General features: G+C 49.6%; 2 protein-coding genes across 11 annotated transcripts in view; both read left to right on the top strand.

Moving 5' to 3' along the window:
* The window catches only part of USP48 (ubiquitin specific peptidase 48), a 41,888-nt gene extending 37,545 nt beyond the window's left edge, over nt 1–4,343 (top strand). For all 8 annotated transcript variants that reach the window (XR_014514446.1, XR_014514447.1, XM_083453772.1 and 5 more), the window contains 4 exons: nt 231–356; nt 1,924–1,972; nt 2,404–2,430; nt 2,552–4,343. Coding sequence is in view for 6 of the 8 variants with exons in the window: in XM_083453772.1 (XP_083309898.1) it covers nt 231–356; nt 1,924–1,972; nt 2,404–2,430; nt 2,552–2,574 (225 nt within the window). In the remaining 2 variants the exon portion in view is untranslated. The remainder of the gene's footprint in view (nt 1–230; nt 357–1,923; nt 1,973–2,403; nt 2,431–2,551) is intronic.
* A 9,501-nt stretch (nt 4,344–13,844) lies between these two features.
* RAP1GAP (RAP1 GTPase activating protein) overlaps nt 13,845–19,715 on the top strand; it is a 108,994-nt gene continuing 103,123 nt past the window's right edge. Inside the window, exon 1 of one of the 3 annotated variants that reach the window (XM_083453908.1) lies at nt 13,845–13,918. The gene's annotated coding sequence lies outside the window, so the exon portion shown is untranslated. The other 2 variants (XM_083453906.1, XM_083453907.1) reach the window with 2 other exon arrangements.

Genomic DNA, 19,715 nt, shown 5'->3' with positions numbered 1-19,715 from the left:
GGGGGGGGGGGGAGAGCAGAGGAGTGCCCCATTGGCTGTGGGTTGGGGCTGAAAGGGACAAGGCGGAGGTGACAGATTGGGGCAAGAGGGGGAGAGAAACGGAGGAAGCAGCATGCCTCAGGTTTTTGCCGTGAGGAGAAGCACTTGGGTGTCGTATTTCTTAAAAGCCACCGGTGTTTGTTTTGCTGCCTGCAACTGTTGTGCTTCCTGCCCCTCATTTTGGCACACAGATCATGCACGCCTTCTCCGTTGCTCCCTTCGACCAGAACCTGTCGATCGATGGGGCGATACTCACCGACGACTCGGCGACGCTTGGCAGCCTCGGAGTCACTCCGGAGTCCGTTGTTTTATTAAAGGTAAGCCGGGAGAGTTCCTTGCCGGTAGGTGTGGCTCTCCTTCCACCAAGATATTTGTAGCAAGGCCAGTGGCTGTGTGCTGCAATGCAATCTGGCTCTCTCTGTGCCAAAAACTTCCTTTTTTTATTATAATATTTTATTAAAGTTTTTACATAAAAAAAACAAGAAATAACAGAAAAATACAAAATTACAGAAATACAAAACGACAAAAAACAGCAAAAAAGAAAAAAAGAAAAAGAAATAAAAACAATTCCATCTTCATAATATTTCTTGCGTTTACTTATTTCCCAGACTTCCCCACACCTCCCCTCACTGTATTCCAATTCATATATTGATCAGCAAATCCCTTCCCTCTGTCTTAACTGATCTTTATCTTAATTTTGATATCTTAATATATCTTGATCTCCTTGGTATCTTAAAATGTTAAATCTTTTAATTTTACACCTTTTTACTAATAACCTTTTACGTTCAATCTGATGTCATTCTAACATTCATTAATCTTATAATATTTCTGTAGATAATCTTTGAATTTCTTCTTCCACCGTCTCTTCTCCCTGGTCTCTGATTCTGCCGGTCATTTCTGCCAATTCCATATAGTCCATTAACTGTGCCAAAAACTTCCAGCCTACCTACTTTTCACTAGGAAGTTCAGGGGCAGGGACCATATCAATGGCTACTATCCACAATAGCAATGCTCTGTCTCAACTGTTGGGGGCAACAGGGCTTCAGAATATTAGTTACTGGGAATCACAGGAGGAGAGCGTTTCTGTTGCACTCGGGTTCTGCTTGTATGTTTCCCACTGGGGCATCTGGTCGGTCATTGTGAGAACAGGAGACTGGGCAAAATGGGCTATTGGCTTGATCCAGCAGGGCTGTTTGTATGCTTTTATGTTGGCTGAGCAGGGGCTGATGGGATTTGTAGACCAACAACGCTTTGGGGGGTCACCAGTTACCCCTTCCTGCATTCATTCATCCATCCATCCATCCCTGACTGGCCCTAGTGCCTACCTGAGTTCTTATTTTGGCCTGGGCTCAGATCCCCCCTTTCCCCGCAAAAAGGAAGCCAAGAACACACTACCTTAACTTGTCATCTCCCCCACCTGCCCCGGTCTGTAACTCATTTGGATCTTTGGGCTACCTTGATCTCCTTTAACTTCAAAACAATGGTTGAAGAAGAGCCACTGGAAGTAAGTGCTGGTTTTGACTTCTGGGAGGAAAAGATGGCTGGCTAGTGGTCAACTGCGGCAACTCCTGTTGACAGAGATAATTAAGTGGACCAGCCCCTTTCCTGTCTGAAGCTATTGCAGACACCTTTATAAAAAATCAGTAGGGATAAGCCACCCTAAAGCCCTTGTTGCCACAGCTGTGAACAGTTCAGGCCAGGTTCCCAAAAGGGGGCGAACAATCTTGTTTCTTTGTTTTTATTCTGGATCTGGAGTGTTTGGCCTGGAAATGTCATCTGGTGACATGGAGCAGGAGGCCTTGTCTCTCTTTTGAAAGCGCATCAGCCAAATTGGCTTAACAGGGCTCCTCTTCTCTTGTCTCCCTTTTCCCCTTCTTCCGACAGGCAGATGAACCAATTGTGGACTATGCAGCGATAGATGATGTCATGCAAGGTAAGGAGAAGTTTGCACACAAATGCTCCTCTGGAATAATCCCTGCTGCTTCCCGTCCGGTCATTTTTACCTATTGGGGTGGGGAGGCAGGAGGTGGTAACTGGAGCAAAGGGTCCAGTCTGAGTCTGACTCACATGGTTGTCAAGGGGTGGGAAGGAGACCTTGGTGCCCCCCACCCAAGTGTCAGGGAAAGCTGCCAAGAAGACGTTATTGAAGCTTGCGGGGAGCTGTAGCTCGGTAGAGCATCTGCTTGGCATGTCGAAGTACCCAGCATTCCGTCGGCATCTCCAGTTGGGACTGGGAGAGTCTCTCTGCCTGAAAACCTGGAGAGCCACTGTAGGCAATATTGATCTAGAAGGGCCAGGGGTCTAACTCTGACCCTAACCTCCACACCTCAGAATGTGCCTTGACCTGTTTGCTTTCCTTTGCAGTCTGCATGCCCGAAGAGGGATTTAAAGGTAGGCTTTGTTTTCTCTTCCCTCCAGCCTTATTTTTACCTGCCACCTTGTTTTGCTCTCTTCTAAGCTTTTCCCCCCCGCCTTTCCAAATTCCCCCCTCCCCCTTCCATTTACTCTCCAGGTACTGGTCTCCTTGGACACTAATATTTTTCGACAACCGCGCCAGCAGCAGAAGTAACTGGGGTGTAGGGAGATGAGTTTGGGCTCTGGCTGGGCATTCCAAGAAAGGTGGACTTCGAAAAGACCAGCCAGCCGCCCAGCCTCCTTCCTGGAGGTGGGACTCCATTCTGAAGGGCCTTGGCCCCCTCATACACTTGCGCTGCAGGAGAGAGAGAGAGAGAAAGAGCTGTTCTTCGGAGAAGAGCTTCTGGCCTAGTACAACAGAGGTGGAGCGTTGAGGCTGCACCTCTCCGTTTCCCCCCTGCAGAGGAAGAAGGGTCGGCTGGCTGCAGCATCAGATCTCCCCCACCTGCCCTCCTGCGACCTTCATTTCTGGATCTGCTCTTTCAGCGAAGCAGGTGTTCAGCTTCCTGGCAGAGGTCTTTTGAGAACTTGCAGGATTTTCTGTTTCCAGTAGCCCTTGGCTTCCTCTGGCACTTCGTAGACATGCCCCCCACAGGATTGAACAGCCTGCAAAATCCCTTTCTAAAAGCCTGAAGTTTGGGGTGGGTATGGGGAGAGAGGCACTTATTCAGCCTGTTGTCAAAAAACAATGCCCTCGTGTTTTGTTTTGCTTTTGTTTAAGACTTCACTTCCAACATATTAAGATGGGCCCCTGATAATTAATCATAGTGAATCATTCTCGGGAATAACTTGATTTATTTTGGACCACTTTCTCTGGTGGAGGGAAGCCCCAGTTTTCAGCCCTGCCAGATTGACCCAGGAGCTCAAGTGAGACTTTGGTGCAGGTGGAGGCAGAATCTCCCCCCTCCCCACTTGCCTGCCTTTTTCTTTGGAGTGGGGAGCAATGCACAAACACTTCCTTAGACCTCCTGACACATATCCAAAAGAGCTTTGAAAAATGACGATAGTCCTGCACAACCGTCGGGGGGCGCTTTAGCATTTCGAAAGGGTGCGACAAGTTCATTTTCCCTTTTGTAACAGAGAGCTGTAAATTTGGTGGTCCTACTATACTATCTCAATTTGCTGTTCCGGGGAAGGCAGGAGAGGGAGCCTGCGAAATTGGCAAGGTTTTCCAGCTGGGGCTATGGGAGTGGGGGGCGTTGAGGTTCGTTCTGGGTCTACCTTTGTGCTGGCTTTGGATCCAGTGAACAGCCCTGGGTCTTTCTTTTTAAAGAGGCGAAACGTGGCGCTGAACAATCTTATTCTTTCCCAAGGTAAAGAGTTAACAGTAATAATTCAGTCTGCCGTTGTGAGTGCTTTATAGAGCAGCCTGCCTTTCTCTCCATCTCCATCTCCTCCTCCTTCCTTTCAGAAGCCAGGCCCAGAAGTGGTCTTAATTGTTCTAGATGGAAAGCAGCGATGCATGGACATCTAGCCCCTGGGAGTTCTGATATTTTTATTTTCCATTTACTTCCCCCACCCCCTTTCCGGGTTTCGTAATATTTCCTTGATGGGGGGCGGGGCAGAGTGTGTCTTAATTCACAAGGAAGACCGATCGACCATGCTGTGCTTGTATATATGTGTGCATACTGAGAGAGAGAGAGAGAGAGAAAGATGGAGACTGACACACGAGGGATGCCTAAATTGTACCAAACCACCATTTCTGCCGGTCGCAGCTGAGCAGGGGAAATGGGCTCAAGCCTCACTCCTCATGCTTGGGACCCTCTTCTTCGTCCACACTTGCAAAATGTTTTTGGACTAGTTTTCAGAGCCTTATTAAAAGTGTGTCCACATGGTCAGTCTTACCTTATTTGTACTGTATTGCATATAAAGCGTGTGTGTTTTTTTCACCTGCCTGCTCAGGTATTTTCTTTTCCCCTTGCACTCTTATAGCTTCCTTATCAACCAGTCATGACAACTTCTTTCTGTTTTTCTTTTTTGAGGTTTAAGAGCTACACACACACACACACACACACTGTTGATTGTCAACAACCCTTCTGCTGGCTTGACTCGTATCTCACATGAAGACACACCGGTGAAGCTTAAGGCATTGAAGCTGCAACTTCCCTGCTTGTTTTCTCCCCCATTGTCATGAAATGCATTTATTTCCCCCCCCCCCACATGAATTTATGGGGTAGCCTCAGGCATTGCTCGCTGACAGAATTTAGCACACCGAAGTTGTGGTTTTGTTAACATTGGAATAAAAATCACAAAGCCTAGTAGTGAGTTAAGTGCGAGCTGCCTTCTCCAAGAAACTGCAGGCTAGCTTTTTGAAATAGTATATTGTTTAGAAAAGCGCACCCCAAATGGTCAAGGGAAGGGGGTGACATTTTGGACCTTTTAGTTTAGAGAAAAGACGAGTAAGAGGCAACATGATAGAAGTTTATAAAATTAGAGAGAGTAGATAAGAGTTTTTTCTCCCTCTCATAACACTAGAATTCATGGGCATCCAACAGAGCTGGATTCAGGACAGATAAAAGAAAGTAACTGTATAAACTATGGAACTCCCTGCCACAGGAAGCAGTGATGGCCACCAACCTAGATGACTTTAATGGCTATGCTCTGCCTCTGTGGTTGGAGACAGTGATGCTTCTGAACACCGCTTGCTGGAAACCACAGAAGAGGAACAGGCTCTTGTGCTCAGGTCCCGCGTACGGGGTTCTCCCCATTGGGGTATCTGGTCAGCCGCTGTGATAAGATGGTGCTGGACTAGATGGGCCACTTGCCTGATCCAGCTGCCTCTGTTATATGTCCCTGTATATCTATGACGCAACCAAGATTGCATTGTAAATATGTCTGCAAACGTGACAATGAGGTCTTGACAACATGAACTCTCCTGTACGAGAATCGCTTGCAGACGACTGCAGTGCCTAGAGACAAGCAGTCAGGTTGTGTATCCACAACTGAATAGAGGAAGAATGACTCCTAGGAGGGCGTAGAGAGAAGAAATGCCATGGTTTACCTGTAGCAGCAAAATTCTCCCCACCTGCAATAAAACAGGTCTCTCCTGCATCGGTTTCTACAGCCACAGCAGCTGCTGTGACTCCAAGTGGTTTGACTTCACCCTCAAAGGACCACTCCATTGTCTCTTGAGATGGATGGAGGCCAACAATGTCGGGCTGGTGGGAGTTGTACTCAAGTATTGAGGGAAAGGCTGATTTTGTTTCTGCTTGTTGGTTGTAGGTGACAAGAAGACAAGTCTTTTTAGACTCTCTTAATCACTCCATCCTAGTAGTGGATTGCATGCATGAAGAGTGGCTCATGTGCTGCCAAGATGCTTGAGCAAAAATCAAAATGACACGACTTACTCTGATGGCTGTTTTGTGCTGCTGCTGGGAGTGCAAGTTTGCCCTTCTGCCAGGATCTGTTGTACCTTGCCGATTGGAGTTACCGTAACTGGTTTGTGTGTCATGCGCTTTCCTGGAAAACGTTTTGGGTGTTGTAAGCAACATACATATACATACCCAAGGCAAAGATCACGCCTGAAAGGCGGAAGGAAGCAGCTTCTCTCATCCCTGTCTTCCTGCCTCAATGGTTTGTCAGCCTGAGTTACAAACTGCCGTGTGTGGATGAATGAAAAAAGCTGCCTCTTATACTAGGAAGGCCTTTCTAAGCATGAAGGTCACTTGCCCCCCTCTCTGTTACCCACGGTAGCCACAAGTCAACAGCAAAGCCCCATCAAGGGGTGGGGTGTTGTGTGGCCAGGATTTGGCACGGATTGGTAGGAGTAAATGCAAAAAAATGTCACGCTGTCCCCTTTTAATAAACAGAATTACCTCCAGCACCATTTTGCTGTCTCTGATGCTGAAAGATTCCAGCCTCTGGCGCCATTATTTCCTCTTGACATTTGCCCTTTCTAGATGGTACCTTCTCACAGCCTGCTCTCTTCATTTTCCTCTCTCCTCTCCTGCAGTAAAATTCCACTGCGATAGGTCTTCCACAGATGACCTGCATGATGTCTTTTGTTGTTCTTGCAGGGGCTGGTTTTTATTTTGGAGATTAAAAGAGGGATATTTGAATCATTGTCTGTGTTTGCCTGTACGAAGGTCCCCAGCACCAAGCTGAAAAAATGACAGTACTATTGACTGGCAGGGGACGTGGGTGGCGCTGTGGGTTAAAGCCTCAGCGCCTAGGGCTTGCCGATTGAAAGGTCGGCAGTTCGAATCCCCGCAGCGGGGTGCGCTCCCGCTGTTCGGTCCCAGCGCCTGCCAACCTAGCAGTTCGAAAGCACCCCCGGGGGCAAGTAGATAAATAGGGACCGCTTACTAGCGGGAAGGTAAACGGCGTTTCCGTGTGTGGCTCTGGCGCGCCAGAGCAGCGATGTCACGCTGGCCATGTGACCCGGAAGTGTCTTCGGACAGCGCTGGCCCTTGGCCTCTTTGAGTGAGATGGGCGCACAACCTTAGAGTCTGTCAAGACTGGCCCGTACGGGCAGGGGTACCTTTACCTTTTTTTACCTTTATTGACTGGCAGCAAGTAGTTCCCGGGGTTTCAGACAGAATGGGATCTTTCCTCAGCCATTACAAAAAACCAGGGACATTCTAGATGCAGGACAGGTGTTCTGAGCTGCAGCCCACCCTTTAAGACAGGAAATTCTGAATCAAGCCCACTGTACTGTCTACACTGGCTGGCAGCAGCTCCCCTGGGTTTCTGGCAAGGGCCATTTCCAGCCCTCCCTGGTGATCTCTATAGGCCAGAAGTCTCTGCTTTTGCTGAAATGGTGCCGTGCTTAGCATGTTAGACTAGGCCCTGGGAGAGCAGGGTTCAAATTCCCACGCAGTTGTGAAGCTCGCTGGGTGACCTTGAACCAGTTGCTGCCTTCTCTCAGCCTTGCCTACCTTGCAGGGTGGTTGTGGGGGGAGAGGGGGGGCGAGCCACGTACACCACCTTGGAGGAAAAGTTAAGATCAAAATGTTGTGTTGTTGTTGTTTAGTCGTTCAGTCGTGTCCGACTCTTCGTGACCCCATGGACCAGAGCACGCCAGGCACTCCTGTCTTCCACTGCCTCCCGCAGCTTGGTCAGGTTCATGTTTGTAGCTTCGAGAACACTGTCCAACCATCTCGTCCTCTGTCATCCCCTTCTCCTTGTGCCCTCCAACTTTCCCAACACCAGGGTCTTTTCCAGGGAGTCTTCTCTTCTCATGAGGTGGCCAAAGTCTTGGAGCCTCAGCTTCACAATCTGTCCTTCCAGTGAGCACTCAGGGCTGATTTCCTTAAGAATGGATGCGTTTGATCTTCTTGCAGTCCACGGGACTCTCAAGAGTCTCCTCCAGCACCATAATTCAAAAGCGTCAATTCTTCGGCGATCAGCCTTCTTTATGGTTCAGCTCTCACTTCCATACATCACTACTGGGAAAAACATAGATCAAAATGCAGTGGAATAAATCATTTGCATGCAGGACGTCCCAGGTGAAATCCCCACGAGCACATCCAGGCAGAGATGAGAATGCCCTTGCAGGAAAACCCTGGTGCGCAGTAGCTGCCAGCCAGCGAAGACAGCACTGGTCTAGATGGGCCACAGGTTTGCCTTAGTATAAGCAGCTTCCTGGGTTCATTCCCAAGTTGGCCGGCAGATGGTTCAGATGGGGAGCAGCTGGCTGTGTGCCGCAGGGGCGACATGTTCACCCATCGAGGGAGATGAAATGGGAACAGGTCCTTCATCCTGTTGATTTGGCCCGGCAGCCTTTTTCTGCTTGTGGGTGCCGCAGCTTCCTTGCTTCGAGTGGGGCTTGCCACCCCTTCGATGCAGCATATTGAGATCAGATGCTTTGGGTTGAAGCAGGAACGCCGCACAGCTGCCTTGGGAACAGTTGAAAGCGATCTGCCTGCGATTTGCATCTCATGAATAAACCAGCGCTCGTTTGCATGTCCCCGCTCCCACCTGACTGTCTCCCTTCCCTTCAAAAGCGCCTAGCATTCCTATTCTGAAAAGCTTTGAAGCTGTTTTTTTCTTTCTTCTGAAGCCTGCCAAGTGCTCTCTGTGTGGTTTTGATGGCCCATCCAGGCATCTTTGAGAAGACTGCCAGGGAGCTTAAGAGAGGTAGGAGGCTATATTTGGCCCCAGCAAGGCTTTGGTACGGGGTGGAGAGAGGAGGAGACAAATTGACCATTTGCTCAAGAGGAGCCTTTGATCTGAGGCTGCAGTCGCTGTGGATCGTTTCAAAGTGAGCACCTGCTTCTCCTGAGAGCATCAGGAGTGCCTGGCTGCAACTGGGTCACGTCAAATTGGGGACCACTTAGCCCAACCTCCTGTTCTCGCAGTGGCCAGGCAGATTCCCCAATTGGAAACTCCCAAGCACAACAGCAGCAACCCCCCATCTAGACCAAATGGCTGGGAGGTTGCCTGTTCTTGATAAGGTTATACTCCCTCTCAAGGAGCAAGTACACAGCTTAGGGGGCCTTCTGGATCCTTGGCGGTCGCTTGAGGTCCTGAAAGAACTACATTGGCTCCCAGTACGTTTCCGAGCACAATTCAAAGTGTTGGTGCTGACCTTTAAAGCCCAAAATGGCCTTGGCCCAGTATACCTGAAGGAGCGTCTCCACCCCCATCATCCAGCACGGACACTGAGATCCAGCTCTGAGGGCCTTCTGGCGGTTCCCTCCCTGCGAGAAGCAAAGTTACAGGGAACCAGGCAGAGGGCCTTCTTGGTAGTGGCACCAGCCCTGTGGAACGCCCTCCCACCAGATGTCAAAGAGAAAACTACAGTGGTATCTCGGGTTACATACACTTCAGGTTACATACGCTTCAGGTTACATACGCTTTAGGTTACAGACTCCGCTAATCCAGAAATATTACCTCGGGTTAAGAACTTTGCTTCAGGATGGGAACAGAAATCATGCTCTGGCGGCACGGTGACAGCGGGAGGCCCCATTGGCTAAAGTGGTGCTTCAGGTTAAGAACAGTTTCAGGTTAAGAACGGACCTCCGGAACAAATTAAGTACTTAACCCGAGCTACCACTGTATCTTACTTTTAGAAGACATCTGAAGGCAGCTCTGTTTAGGGAAGTTTTTAATGTTTGATTTTTGATCGTGTTTGTAATATTTTGCTGGGAGCCACCCAGAGTGGCTGGGAAAACCCAGCCAGATGGGTGGGGTATAAATAAATTATTATTATTATTATTATTATTATTATTATTATTATTATTATTAGCCAGTGTGTAGTAAGGTTAAAGCTTACTGGGAAATGATATACAATGAAATGAAAAGGATGCTTAAAATAACCTTTGTAAAAAAACCAAAAAACCCAGAAGCTTTTCTTTTAGGAATTATAGGGACAGAACTACCCAAACTGTACAGAAACTTATTCATGTATGCTACTACAGCGACAAGAATGTTACTTGCCCAAAAATGGAAAGAAGCAGAGGTCCCAGCAAAGGAAGAATGGATACAAAAACTTATGGAGTATGCAGAAATGGCGAAAATTACCAGGAAAAAAAAATAAGAAATCAAGATAACAACCTTTTTATAACAGAATGGAAAAGGTTTGTTGAATATTTACAGACAAATTGTAAACAGATAAGAACATTGGCAGGGTTATTGTATTAACCTGCCATTTCATAAGAGTATATATTTAAAGATGATGTATAAATGAGCAAATTAAGTTAATTTGGGTATGCAGAAGATATTACAAATAAGTTTAAGGAACCTCGGAAGGAGGGGGAAGGAAGTCAAATTTTGAAATGTTAAAATACTGTAAAATTATTGAAATGCATAAACCTGAAAAGTATAAATATTTATTTTTTATTTTTTAAAAAAGAAAGAAACAGGTCAAATAGCTCAGTGGTGGACCTCAAAAAGTTCCAGTTTCAATACCTACCACTCCAAGGAAAACTGGGAAGAAGAGAGAGCTTCTGAAATGCTGGACAGCTCCTGGCAGTTCAGGCAGAGCTTAAGACCCATTAATGTGTGCTATGAGGACGTTTCTCAGCAGTGAGGGCTGATGACCACTAGAGCAGGGGTCAGCAATCTTTTTCAGCCATGGGCCGATCCACCATTCCTCAGACCATGTGGTGGGCCAGGCTATTTTTTTTTGAGGGGGGGGGGAATGAACAAATTCCTATGCCCCACAAATAACCCAGAGATGCATTTTAAATAAAAGGACACATTCTACTCATGTAAAAACACACTGATTCCCGGACCATTTGTGGGCTGGATTTAGAAGGTGATTGGGCTGCTTCCGACCCCTGGGCCTCAGGTTGGTGACCCCTGCAGTAGAGCTTGTGGGACTGTGGGCAGGGCAGCTGAAGGTTGGGGGCCAGAGCTAGGAGGGGGTCATTTCAGACAGAGTCTACTTATTCTGGTTTTCTCCCCATGGCGGGGGGGAACCACACACACACACAGCAATTCTCAGATCTAGAGGAGAGAAAGTGGATACCCAGAGACCTCTCGGGTATCTAGGAATCAGCGTTGCAGGGGGTTAGACTTGATGACCCTTGGGGTCCCCTCCAATTTTAGGATTCTAGGATAAATGCCTACACACACCTGTAGTTATTTGATTACTGCTTATCTGAAGAGAGGTGGACAGGAAATGCACCAAGGAGTCTCAGTATGACTCTGGGTCCATGTAAATTGGTGTTGTCAATGCTGAGCTCTGGCAACCCTCCAAGATGTCAAGATAATTAAGAAGAATAAAAAAATTATTTATATCCTGCCCTCCCCAGCTGAAGCCGAAGTAACGCAGCATTCTAAAATCAATTCATTTTTAAATCAAACCAGAATCAAATTAATGGCAACCATTGGGCTAGAGTTCTTATAAGGATTACAGAAGGAGGGGGTCAGGCTGTGCCTTGGCCAAAGGCCTGGTGGAACAGCTCTGTCTTGCAGGCCCTGCGGAAAGATGTCAAGTCCCGCAGGGCCCTAGTCTCTTGTGACAGAGTGTTTCACCAGATTGGGGCCATGGCTGAAAAAGCCCTGGCTCTGGTTGAGGCCAGCCTAACCTCCCTGTGGCCTGGGATCTCCAAGATGTTTTTGTTTGAAGACCGTAAGGTCCTCCATGGGACATACCAGGAGAGGCGGTCCCCTTAGGTATGAGGGTCTTGGCCGTATAGGGCTTTAAAGGTTAAAACCAGCTCCTTGGACCTGATCCTGTACTCCACCGGGAGCCAGTGCAGCTGGTATAGCACCGGGTGAATGTGAGTGCGCGGCGAGGACCCTGTAAGGAGTCTTTCCGCGGCATTCTGCACCCACTGGAGTTTCTGGGTCAGTCTCAAGGGCAGCCCCACGTAGAGTGAGTTACAATCATCAAGTCTGGAGGTGACCGACGCATGGATCACACTGGCTAGGTCAGGGTGAGAGAGGTAAGGAGCCAACTGCTTAGCTTGGCAGAGAAGTCTTCCCAGCTCAACTGGCAGATTCTGCAGGTGCGTGGGTGGAACTGTGGAAACACAACCCGAGCAGGAATCAATAGCCCAGATGGTGCCTGTATAAAAAGCTTAATGGGGTTCATTATGATTGTAAGCCAAGCTAGACTTTGTCCCCATTATAAACCTGCCATGAGATGAAGGGGAAGGAAATCTGGGCAAAGGCCCATCTAAAGGAGCTGCGGGTTTTCCAGTGGTGGAAGCAAAATAATAAAATTCAGGGGAGGCTGGTCACAAGAATGCAGTGGGTCAGAGCCCCACGCTTGTTTCCTTCTGTCCCTTGCTACTTTGGGCACCCCTTTCTATCCCCAAGGAAAGCCAGAAAAGTTCAGAGCCTTGGCAACTTATTCATACTGATATTTGTGGTCCAATTCAACCTTTGTCTCATGATGGGGAAAAACAACAAGATGGAGAAACAGCTTTTCTGCTTGTATATGTTGCTAATATAAATTTGGTTATAGAGAACAAGCAAGATTGTACAAAACTTGTCGAATGTTTAAATGAGAAAGTTTAGAGCATTTACATGCTAGATGAAAATGGATTGATTCAAATTGGGCCCACTGAGAAGGGTATTGTAAGTAAAATACCCTCTTTCGAACTTGGGGTCGAGTGTCTCTCCTTGTTTCTTGCCTCAGGTTGCTGTATTTCAGGGGTCAGCAAACTTTTTCAGTAGGGGGCCGGTCCACTGTCCCTCAGACCTTGTGGGGGGCCAGACTATGTTTTGAAGAAAAGAAGAAGAAGAACGAATTCCTATGCCCCACAAATAACCCAGAGATGCATTTTAAATAAAAGCACACATTCTACTCATGTAAAAACACCAGGCAGGCCCCACAAATAACCCAGAGAGGCATTTTCAATAAAAGGACACATTCTACTCATGTAAAAACACGCTGATTCACAGACCGTCCACTGGCCGGATTTAGAAGGCAATTGGGCCACATCTGGCCCTCGGGCCTTAGTTTGCCTACCCATGGTTTAGACACTAGGCAGAACTGAGCTCAAGTCCACAATAAAATATTTGAGGGGGCCAGGTCCCCCAAAGTTGATGGGCGTTGTTATTCAAATGCTGTTCGTGCGCCCCATCATGTGAACGATTGTGCAAGGCAGGGGTTACTCCCCCCCCCCAATATTTTATTCAAATTGGCAGCCCTGCTGCCTAGCCTACCTGGCAGGGCTGCTGTGGAGATTAAATGACGTGGGGAGGGGAGAACCATCTACTCCATGTTGAGTTCTTTGGAGAAAAATGGTGAGGTATCACAGCAGTCACGAAATTAAAAGACGCCTGCTTCTTGGGAGAAAAGCAATGACAAACCTAGACAGCATCTTAAAAAGCAGAGACATCACCTTGCCAACAAAGGTCCGTATAGTTAAAGCTATGGTTTTCCCGGTAGTGATGTATGGAAGTGAGAGTAGGACCATAAAGAAGGCTGATCGCGGAAGAATTGATGCTTTTGAATTATGGTGCTGGAGGAGACTCTTGAGAGTCCCATGGACTGCAAGAAGATCAAACCTCTCCATTATGAAGGAAATCAGCCCTGAGTGCTCACTGGAAGGACAGATCCTGAAGCTGAGGCTCCAATACTTGGCCACCTCATGAGAAGAGAAGACTCCCTGGAAAAGACCCTGATGTTGGGAAAGATGGAGGGCACAAGGAGAAGGGGAAGACAGAGGATGAGATGGTTGGATGGTGTTCTTGAAGCTACCAGCATGAGTTGGACCAAACTGCGGGAGGCAGTGGAAGACAGGAGTGCCTGGCGTGCTCTGGTCCAGGGGGTCACGAAGAGTAGGACACGACTAAACAACAGCAACAAAAAATCAGTGCAATCCAATGCAACAAACGTGCGCGGCTGCTGTTGCTCGAAAGTGCGCGCATCTCCTGATTGCCGCCCGCGATCTCGGGATTTGCCTCCCCGCCTTGCCGCGCCGCCTTCCTTCTGCGGGCGGCCAATGGGAGCGGCGCACGGGCTGGTGGGCCACGTGACGCCTCGCCTCGCCTCGCCCGGCGCTCACTCGGCTCGCCAGTGCGGCGGAGGCGAGCAGCAGGGAGGCGGAGAGGCGCCGCTCCGGTAAGCGCATCTCGGAGCGCGGGGGAGGCTCGGACGCCTGGGTCCTGCGGTCGAGGCGGCGGCTTGGGCGCCTGGCTCGCTGCGCACAGGTGGGCTGAGGGGCGACCTTGCGGGCGGGCGGGAGACACCCCTTACCCATGTCTAGCTAGCTCCGTGGCTGTCAGCGTTCACACGTGCAGTCGCGAGCGCGTCCCGCAGTCTCGTGTTTTCTAGGGCGAGCGGGGACTTGCAAGGGGCGCCCCTCCCTCTCTCATATGGGATGTTTCCCTACACGCCTCTCCTGGCCTTTGCCAGCGTCACGTCGGAACGCGCGCTGAGCGGGTCCGGTCAAGGAGACAGGCCCGCCGGCCTCCCCCCACTTCCCCGCTGCCTTTGAGCAGGGGAGGGATCCACTCTGCATAACGGGGCTCATGGTTCCAGGATGGGGTCGGGGGGGAGGAGTTGAGCGAGAGGGTTCCTGAGCTTGTGCCAAGCGCCGCGGTTGGGAAGAGAGAGGACGGGGTTGTCTCTGTCCTCGAGGTCAGGGCTGGCAAGGGGTTGCATCCTCCTCCGAGTGGACCTGAGCGAGTCGTGGCTCATTCACTCCAATAGGTCTACTCTGAGTAGGACAGGCGCCGGGTGCCACCCCGGGCCCCTGCTAGCGATGAGCGCTTGGCTGTTTTCCCATTTACAAAATTGCCGAAAACCAGCTTAAGACAATGTCTTGCGCGCAGAAAGGTCTTTCCGAAGCTGGAAATGCGCCAAATGAATCAAATGGCTGGCTGTGACAATGGAGGGGTTGCTTGGAGAGAATGTTTCTATTCTATGCCCCCCCCCGCCCCATCCTTCCTCGTTTCCCCCCTCTCCCCCCCCCCCCCACCTTCAAGTGGTCCTCAAAGTCTGTCAAATCTCGTTAAGGCTGAGGGGAGGCCTTAAGAACGAACGCTCCCCCCCCCAGCCCAGCTCCTTGTAAGCTGCAGTCTCCTTGCTGCAGGGAAGGATGGAGAGAGCTGGGAGGGATGCGTTGGGGGGGGGGTAGTGAGAAGCTGGCAGGATGGCAAGCACTTCTCCATCCCCTATGGGGGGGTCCTTGGTGGGGGGTCCGACTGCGCCTGACCTTGATTTGCGGGCCGACCTGCCGTGCTTTTCCAGACGTCTTTTGCTTGCAGTGGGGGGTCGATGCTCAGGGGGAGACGTCTCCTTCTTGGACAGGAAAGCCCCTCCAGCGTGTCCACCCTTTGTGGGGGGCGGGCAGCTGGTGGACCAAATGGGGTCTGTGACCAGAGAAGAATATTTGTTTTGGGGTGGACGCACCTGTCTTTCATACAGTTTCAATCCCAGGTAGGGGAAAGACTCCCTCCTGGAAACTCAGAGAGTTGCTGCCAGTCAGTGTAAGCAGCATTAGAAGGACCCAGTAGCCTGACTCTGTATACGGTAGCTTCCTGTGTTGTGGTGATGATGGGGCAAATGTCAACAGAAGAGTGGGAGGACTTTAGTTCAGTGGTCTTCAGTGGTCTCTAGGTGACAATCTTACATGGCTAGGGACAACTTCTCTATTCTGCTCGTTCTGCAAAGGACCCTCTTGCTAGTTTTTTAAAAAATGTATCACATTTCTACTCCATCCTTTTCTCTAAGGCAGCATACGCTGTTCTCTCCCTGCTTGTTCAGATCTACACAACAACCCTGTGAGGGAGGTTAGGCCAAGAGGGGCAGCGTCTGGCCCAAGGTCACACACCCAGTGAGCTTTGTGATAGTGGGGGACTTGAATCCTGCTCTCTCCCAGGTCTTTGCCTGGCACTCTAACCGCTATCCCATCCTTCCCTTTTGCTCTTCCAGCTTCTGGTGGCTCTGGAAGGAGGCTGTTGGGTTGCGGAAGTGGCAGGAGTGGCATGCGGGATTCTTGCTGGCTCATCGAAGCCACGTGTGGTTTCTGGTGGTAGCTGCTGGCGCCCCGGGTCTCGTGAGCCTGTGCAGTCCGAGGTGGCAGAGAGGACAAGCAGAGCCAATTGTACCAGTAGGTCTCTCGCAGCTGATTCTTAGTGTCGTGACTGGGCAGCACAATCAATTCATTCTCATCATCCTTCGTTGCATTGGCTGCATGGGTGAGACTCCCTAGGGCGCCAAGGCAACCTGTGGTGCTGTGCATTTTGAGGTGCGTGCAGAATGACCCAGGTTATCCCCAATGACAGCATCTCCATGCAGGGCTCCTGTGCCTGAAGCCCTGGCGAGTCATCGCTGCCAGTCAGTGCCGACAATATTGAGCTTGGAGGACCAATAGGAGGCAGCTTCCTTTCCTCCCATTCCAAGCAGCCCATTAAAGTTAAAACAAGGATCTAGTCCTCAAGCTTCTGCACAAAGGGCTGATTTTATTAGAAAGCTGGAAGTTGTACCGATAGCTTAGCATCGTCAGCAACAATCTGCAATGTCTTTCTGGGTTTGGGGAGGGGTTTTTACCCCAGCCCTACCTGGGGGAGATGCTGCTGGCCCTGTTCATCCCACACCTTCGGCCAAGGTCTGTATGCTTTCTGCTGCCACGGTTCCCCAAAGAGAGCCGTTTCCATACAGGTTAGGCTGGGAGCAGTATATGCCTCTCGTATCAGGCAGGTAAAGGGCTTTGCTACACGTGTGTGTGTGTGTGTCCATTGCATGCGGGCAAGCACACACCACGGGCATCAAAGCACGTACAGCCTATATTTGGCTGCATTGTTTGGCCTGGGAATGGCAAGAGTCCCCAGTGACTCATGTCTACGACGTGGGCAGGAGTGGGAGACTCAGGGAGGGGGCGGTGTGGCGTTTGTTCGAGCCGATGGCTGTGGATGTAGGAGAGATGGCTCATGTGAAAGAGAACTGTGTCTTCCTCTGTGTGCCTGTGTGTCCCTCCATGTCTGGGTTTGCTCTGCCTTGTGCCGTGATTTTCAAATCCCCTGTCTCCAACATCCCATCATATGCCTCTCCAAGGGCTCAGCTCGCTTTCAGGCCACTGGTTGGAAGGCACAGAGGGGAGGCTCAATAGGTTTGGGGGCCCAAGAGCTCAGACAAAGGTCTGGGCAGAGGCACAGTGCTCCATTTCTAAATGGGGTTCAGACCTGCGTCAAATCCAGGCAATCTGAGCCAGGGCCTGATTCTTTAGTTTGCAACACCTTGGGAGGAGGAATTTTACAGCAGCAAGGGGAAATGCATTCTGCACATGCACGGAAGCCCTGCCGTTCTTTACTAGGACATGTTGTAGGGACTGATCTCGGTGCCGGAATAAGGTTCACGCACAGGGGTTGGCTACATCTGTGTGTGTGTGTGCCTGAGGCCCGTTGGCAGTCAAACAGGAGGCAGTGCTTGGTCATAAGAGTCATAGGATTCTAGAGCTGGAACAGACCCCCAGCGGTCATCTAGTCCAACCCCCTGCAATGCAGGAATCTCAACTGAAGCATCCACGACAGATGGCCATCCAACCTCTGCTTAAAAACTTCCAATAAAGGAGAGTCCACAACCTCCCAAGGGAGGCTATTCTGCAGTTGAGCAGCTCTGACTGACAGAAAGTTCTTCCTGATGTTTATCCGGAATCTCCTTTCTTGTAACTTGAAGCCATGGGTTCGAGTCCTACCCTCCAGAGCAGAAGAAAACAAGCATTTGCTCCATTCAATTTTGTCTAACGCTCTTTTAAAGCTGGACAAGTTGGTGGCCATCACTGGATCTGGTGGGAAGGAGTTCCATAGTTTAACTACGTGCTGCGTGAAGAAGTCAAGAAGTTGCTCTCGGTGAGAGCAGTGTTGCAGCCTCATAAGAATATACCAAGCTGCTTTGGATCAATTCTGAGCCCTGGTCTTGCCATCTCAGTGTTGCTCCTTTTTCACAGTTCCAGGCAAGGGAGGCTTTCCCAGACGTACCTGGAAATGCCAGGGCTGGAAGGGCTTTTTGAATACTAAAGATGAGTAATGCTCTTTCCTTTTAAAAAATAAACCAAGATTCTAGTCCACATGTTTCTGAACAAAGAGCTGATTTAAAGAGGAACAGGGAAGGTGTGTTAAATTGGGGTCACACGTCTGGCCCACCTAACACAGGGTTGTCTACTGTGATTGGCAGTAAGTTTCAGGCGCAGGGGCCATTTCCAGCCCAGCCGGTGGAGGTGCTCCCAGGGATTGAGCCTACAGCCTTCTGCATGCAAAGCAGGTGTCCTGCCACCAAGTCACAGTGGCACTTTCCTAAAACGTTTTGGCATTGTTGCCATTTGTAAGTGTGTAGCACGTCTACCTGCGTTGTCCCTGGCTCTTGGAAATGACTGGTGTCACAAGGCAAGTGGCTCAGATGTGGTGGCTGCTTTGTCCCTCGTGTGGCTGGCTGGCTCGTTCATTGCAAATGGCTTCTGCTAGAGGGTTGGCCACCCTACAGCATGACTTCATCCTGGCATTCCATCTCCCCTGCCTCTCCGCTGTCTGTTTGTTTATTTCAGCGCTCGGGAGTTAGGTTTTTCTCCCCCTCTGAACTGCACGTTGCAACAGCCGATGCTGTAATTAATGGCTGGATCTTTCTCTAGCTCCCAACTCTGCCAGATTCCAGAATCTGGCATCCGCCTTAGTGCCTTTGCACCTCCCACCCACCATCCTGAGCATGGCAAGATCTCGTTGGCAGCTTTTCTTTTTTGGAGAAGCTGAAATATCTGTGCAAAAGGAATTGATGCGGCACAGTTGCTCTGCTCTGCGCGAACAGAGAATGAGTGGCATCTCTCTCTGCACCTCGGTTATTCTCATCTGTGATATGGGAGTGGCGATGCTAGCCTCCTTGTGGAAGGGTCATGCCGGAGTAGCTGGAGAGAGCGGCGATGCTGGTCTTGTATCGCTTTGGCGTTTGCTTGGGGTTCCATGCGGACCAGGGGAGATGGTTGAGGAGGTTAGCAAGGGAAGTAGGTTGAAACTGGTCTCAGGTTTAAGGTGCTGGTTTTAACCTGTAAAGTCCTGTATGGCCTAGGACCCTCGTACCTACGGGACCGCCTCTCCTGGTATGTCCCACTGGGACCTTACGGTCTTCAAACAAAAACATCTTGGAGGTCCCGGGCCATAGAGAGGTTCGGCTGGCCTCAACCAGAGCCAGGGCTTTTTCGGCTGTGGCCCCGATCCGGTGGAACGCTCTGTCACAAGAGACCAGGGCCCTGCGGGACTTGACATCTTTCCGCAGGGCCTGCAAGACAGAGCTGTTCCACCAAGCCTTTGGCCAAGGCACAGTCTGACCCCCTCCTTCTGTAATCCTTATAAGAACTCTAGCCCAGCGGTTGTCATTAATTTGATTATGAATTGATTTTAGACTGAATTGATTTAGAATGCTGTGTTACTTTTATTGTTGTTAGCCGCTCTGAGCCCGGCTTTGGCTGGGGAGGACGAGAAATAAATAAATAAATAAATAAATAAATAAATAAATACCGTCTGACCGGAGAAACAGCTTGCTATCAGTCCCAGATAGGCTGTGCAAGCACAAATATATATAAAAAGTAGGGGGACCGAGCAGCAGGCAGCAATGAGCAATGCCACCAATAGCCAGGAAGGGTTGGGTTGACAGCAATGCCCTTAGTATGCCAGCCTCTGCCCTGGTCCTTCTTTGCCATCTGGCAATGGATTTAAAGGGTATGATGCCTTTATATTGTAAAATTAATGAGTGTTAGAAAAATGTTGGAATGAAATTATACGGCTTTAGTAGAAACATTATAAGGAGTTAAGTATAAATAAGTTTTTAGGGTTTTAATGGCAAGATAAGGTTAAAGTAAATTAAGACAATTAAATGACAGAAAACAGTGAAAGATGGAAAGGATTTGCTGAAATAATTAATAACTAGA

The sequence above is a fragment of the Podarcis tiliguerta genome (assembly GCF_965153285.1).
Source record: "Podarcis tiliguerta genome assembly, chromosome: 8".
In the NCBI taxonomy this organism is placed as follows: domain Eukaryota; kingdom Metazoa; phylum Chordata; class Lepidosauria; order Squamata; family Lacertidae; genus Podarcis; species Podarcis tiliguerta.
This window is presented reverse-complemented; position numbering and strand designations above follow the sequence as displayed.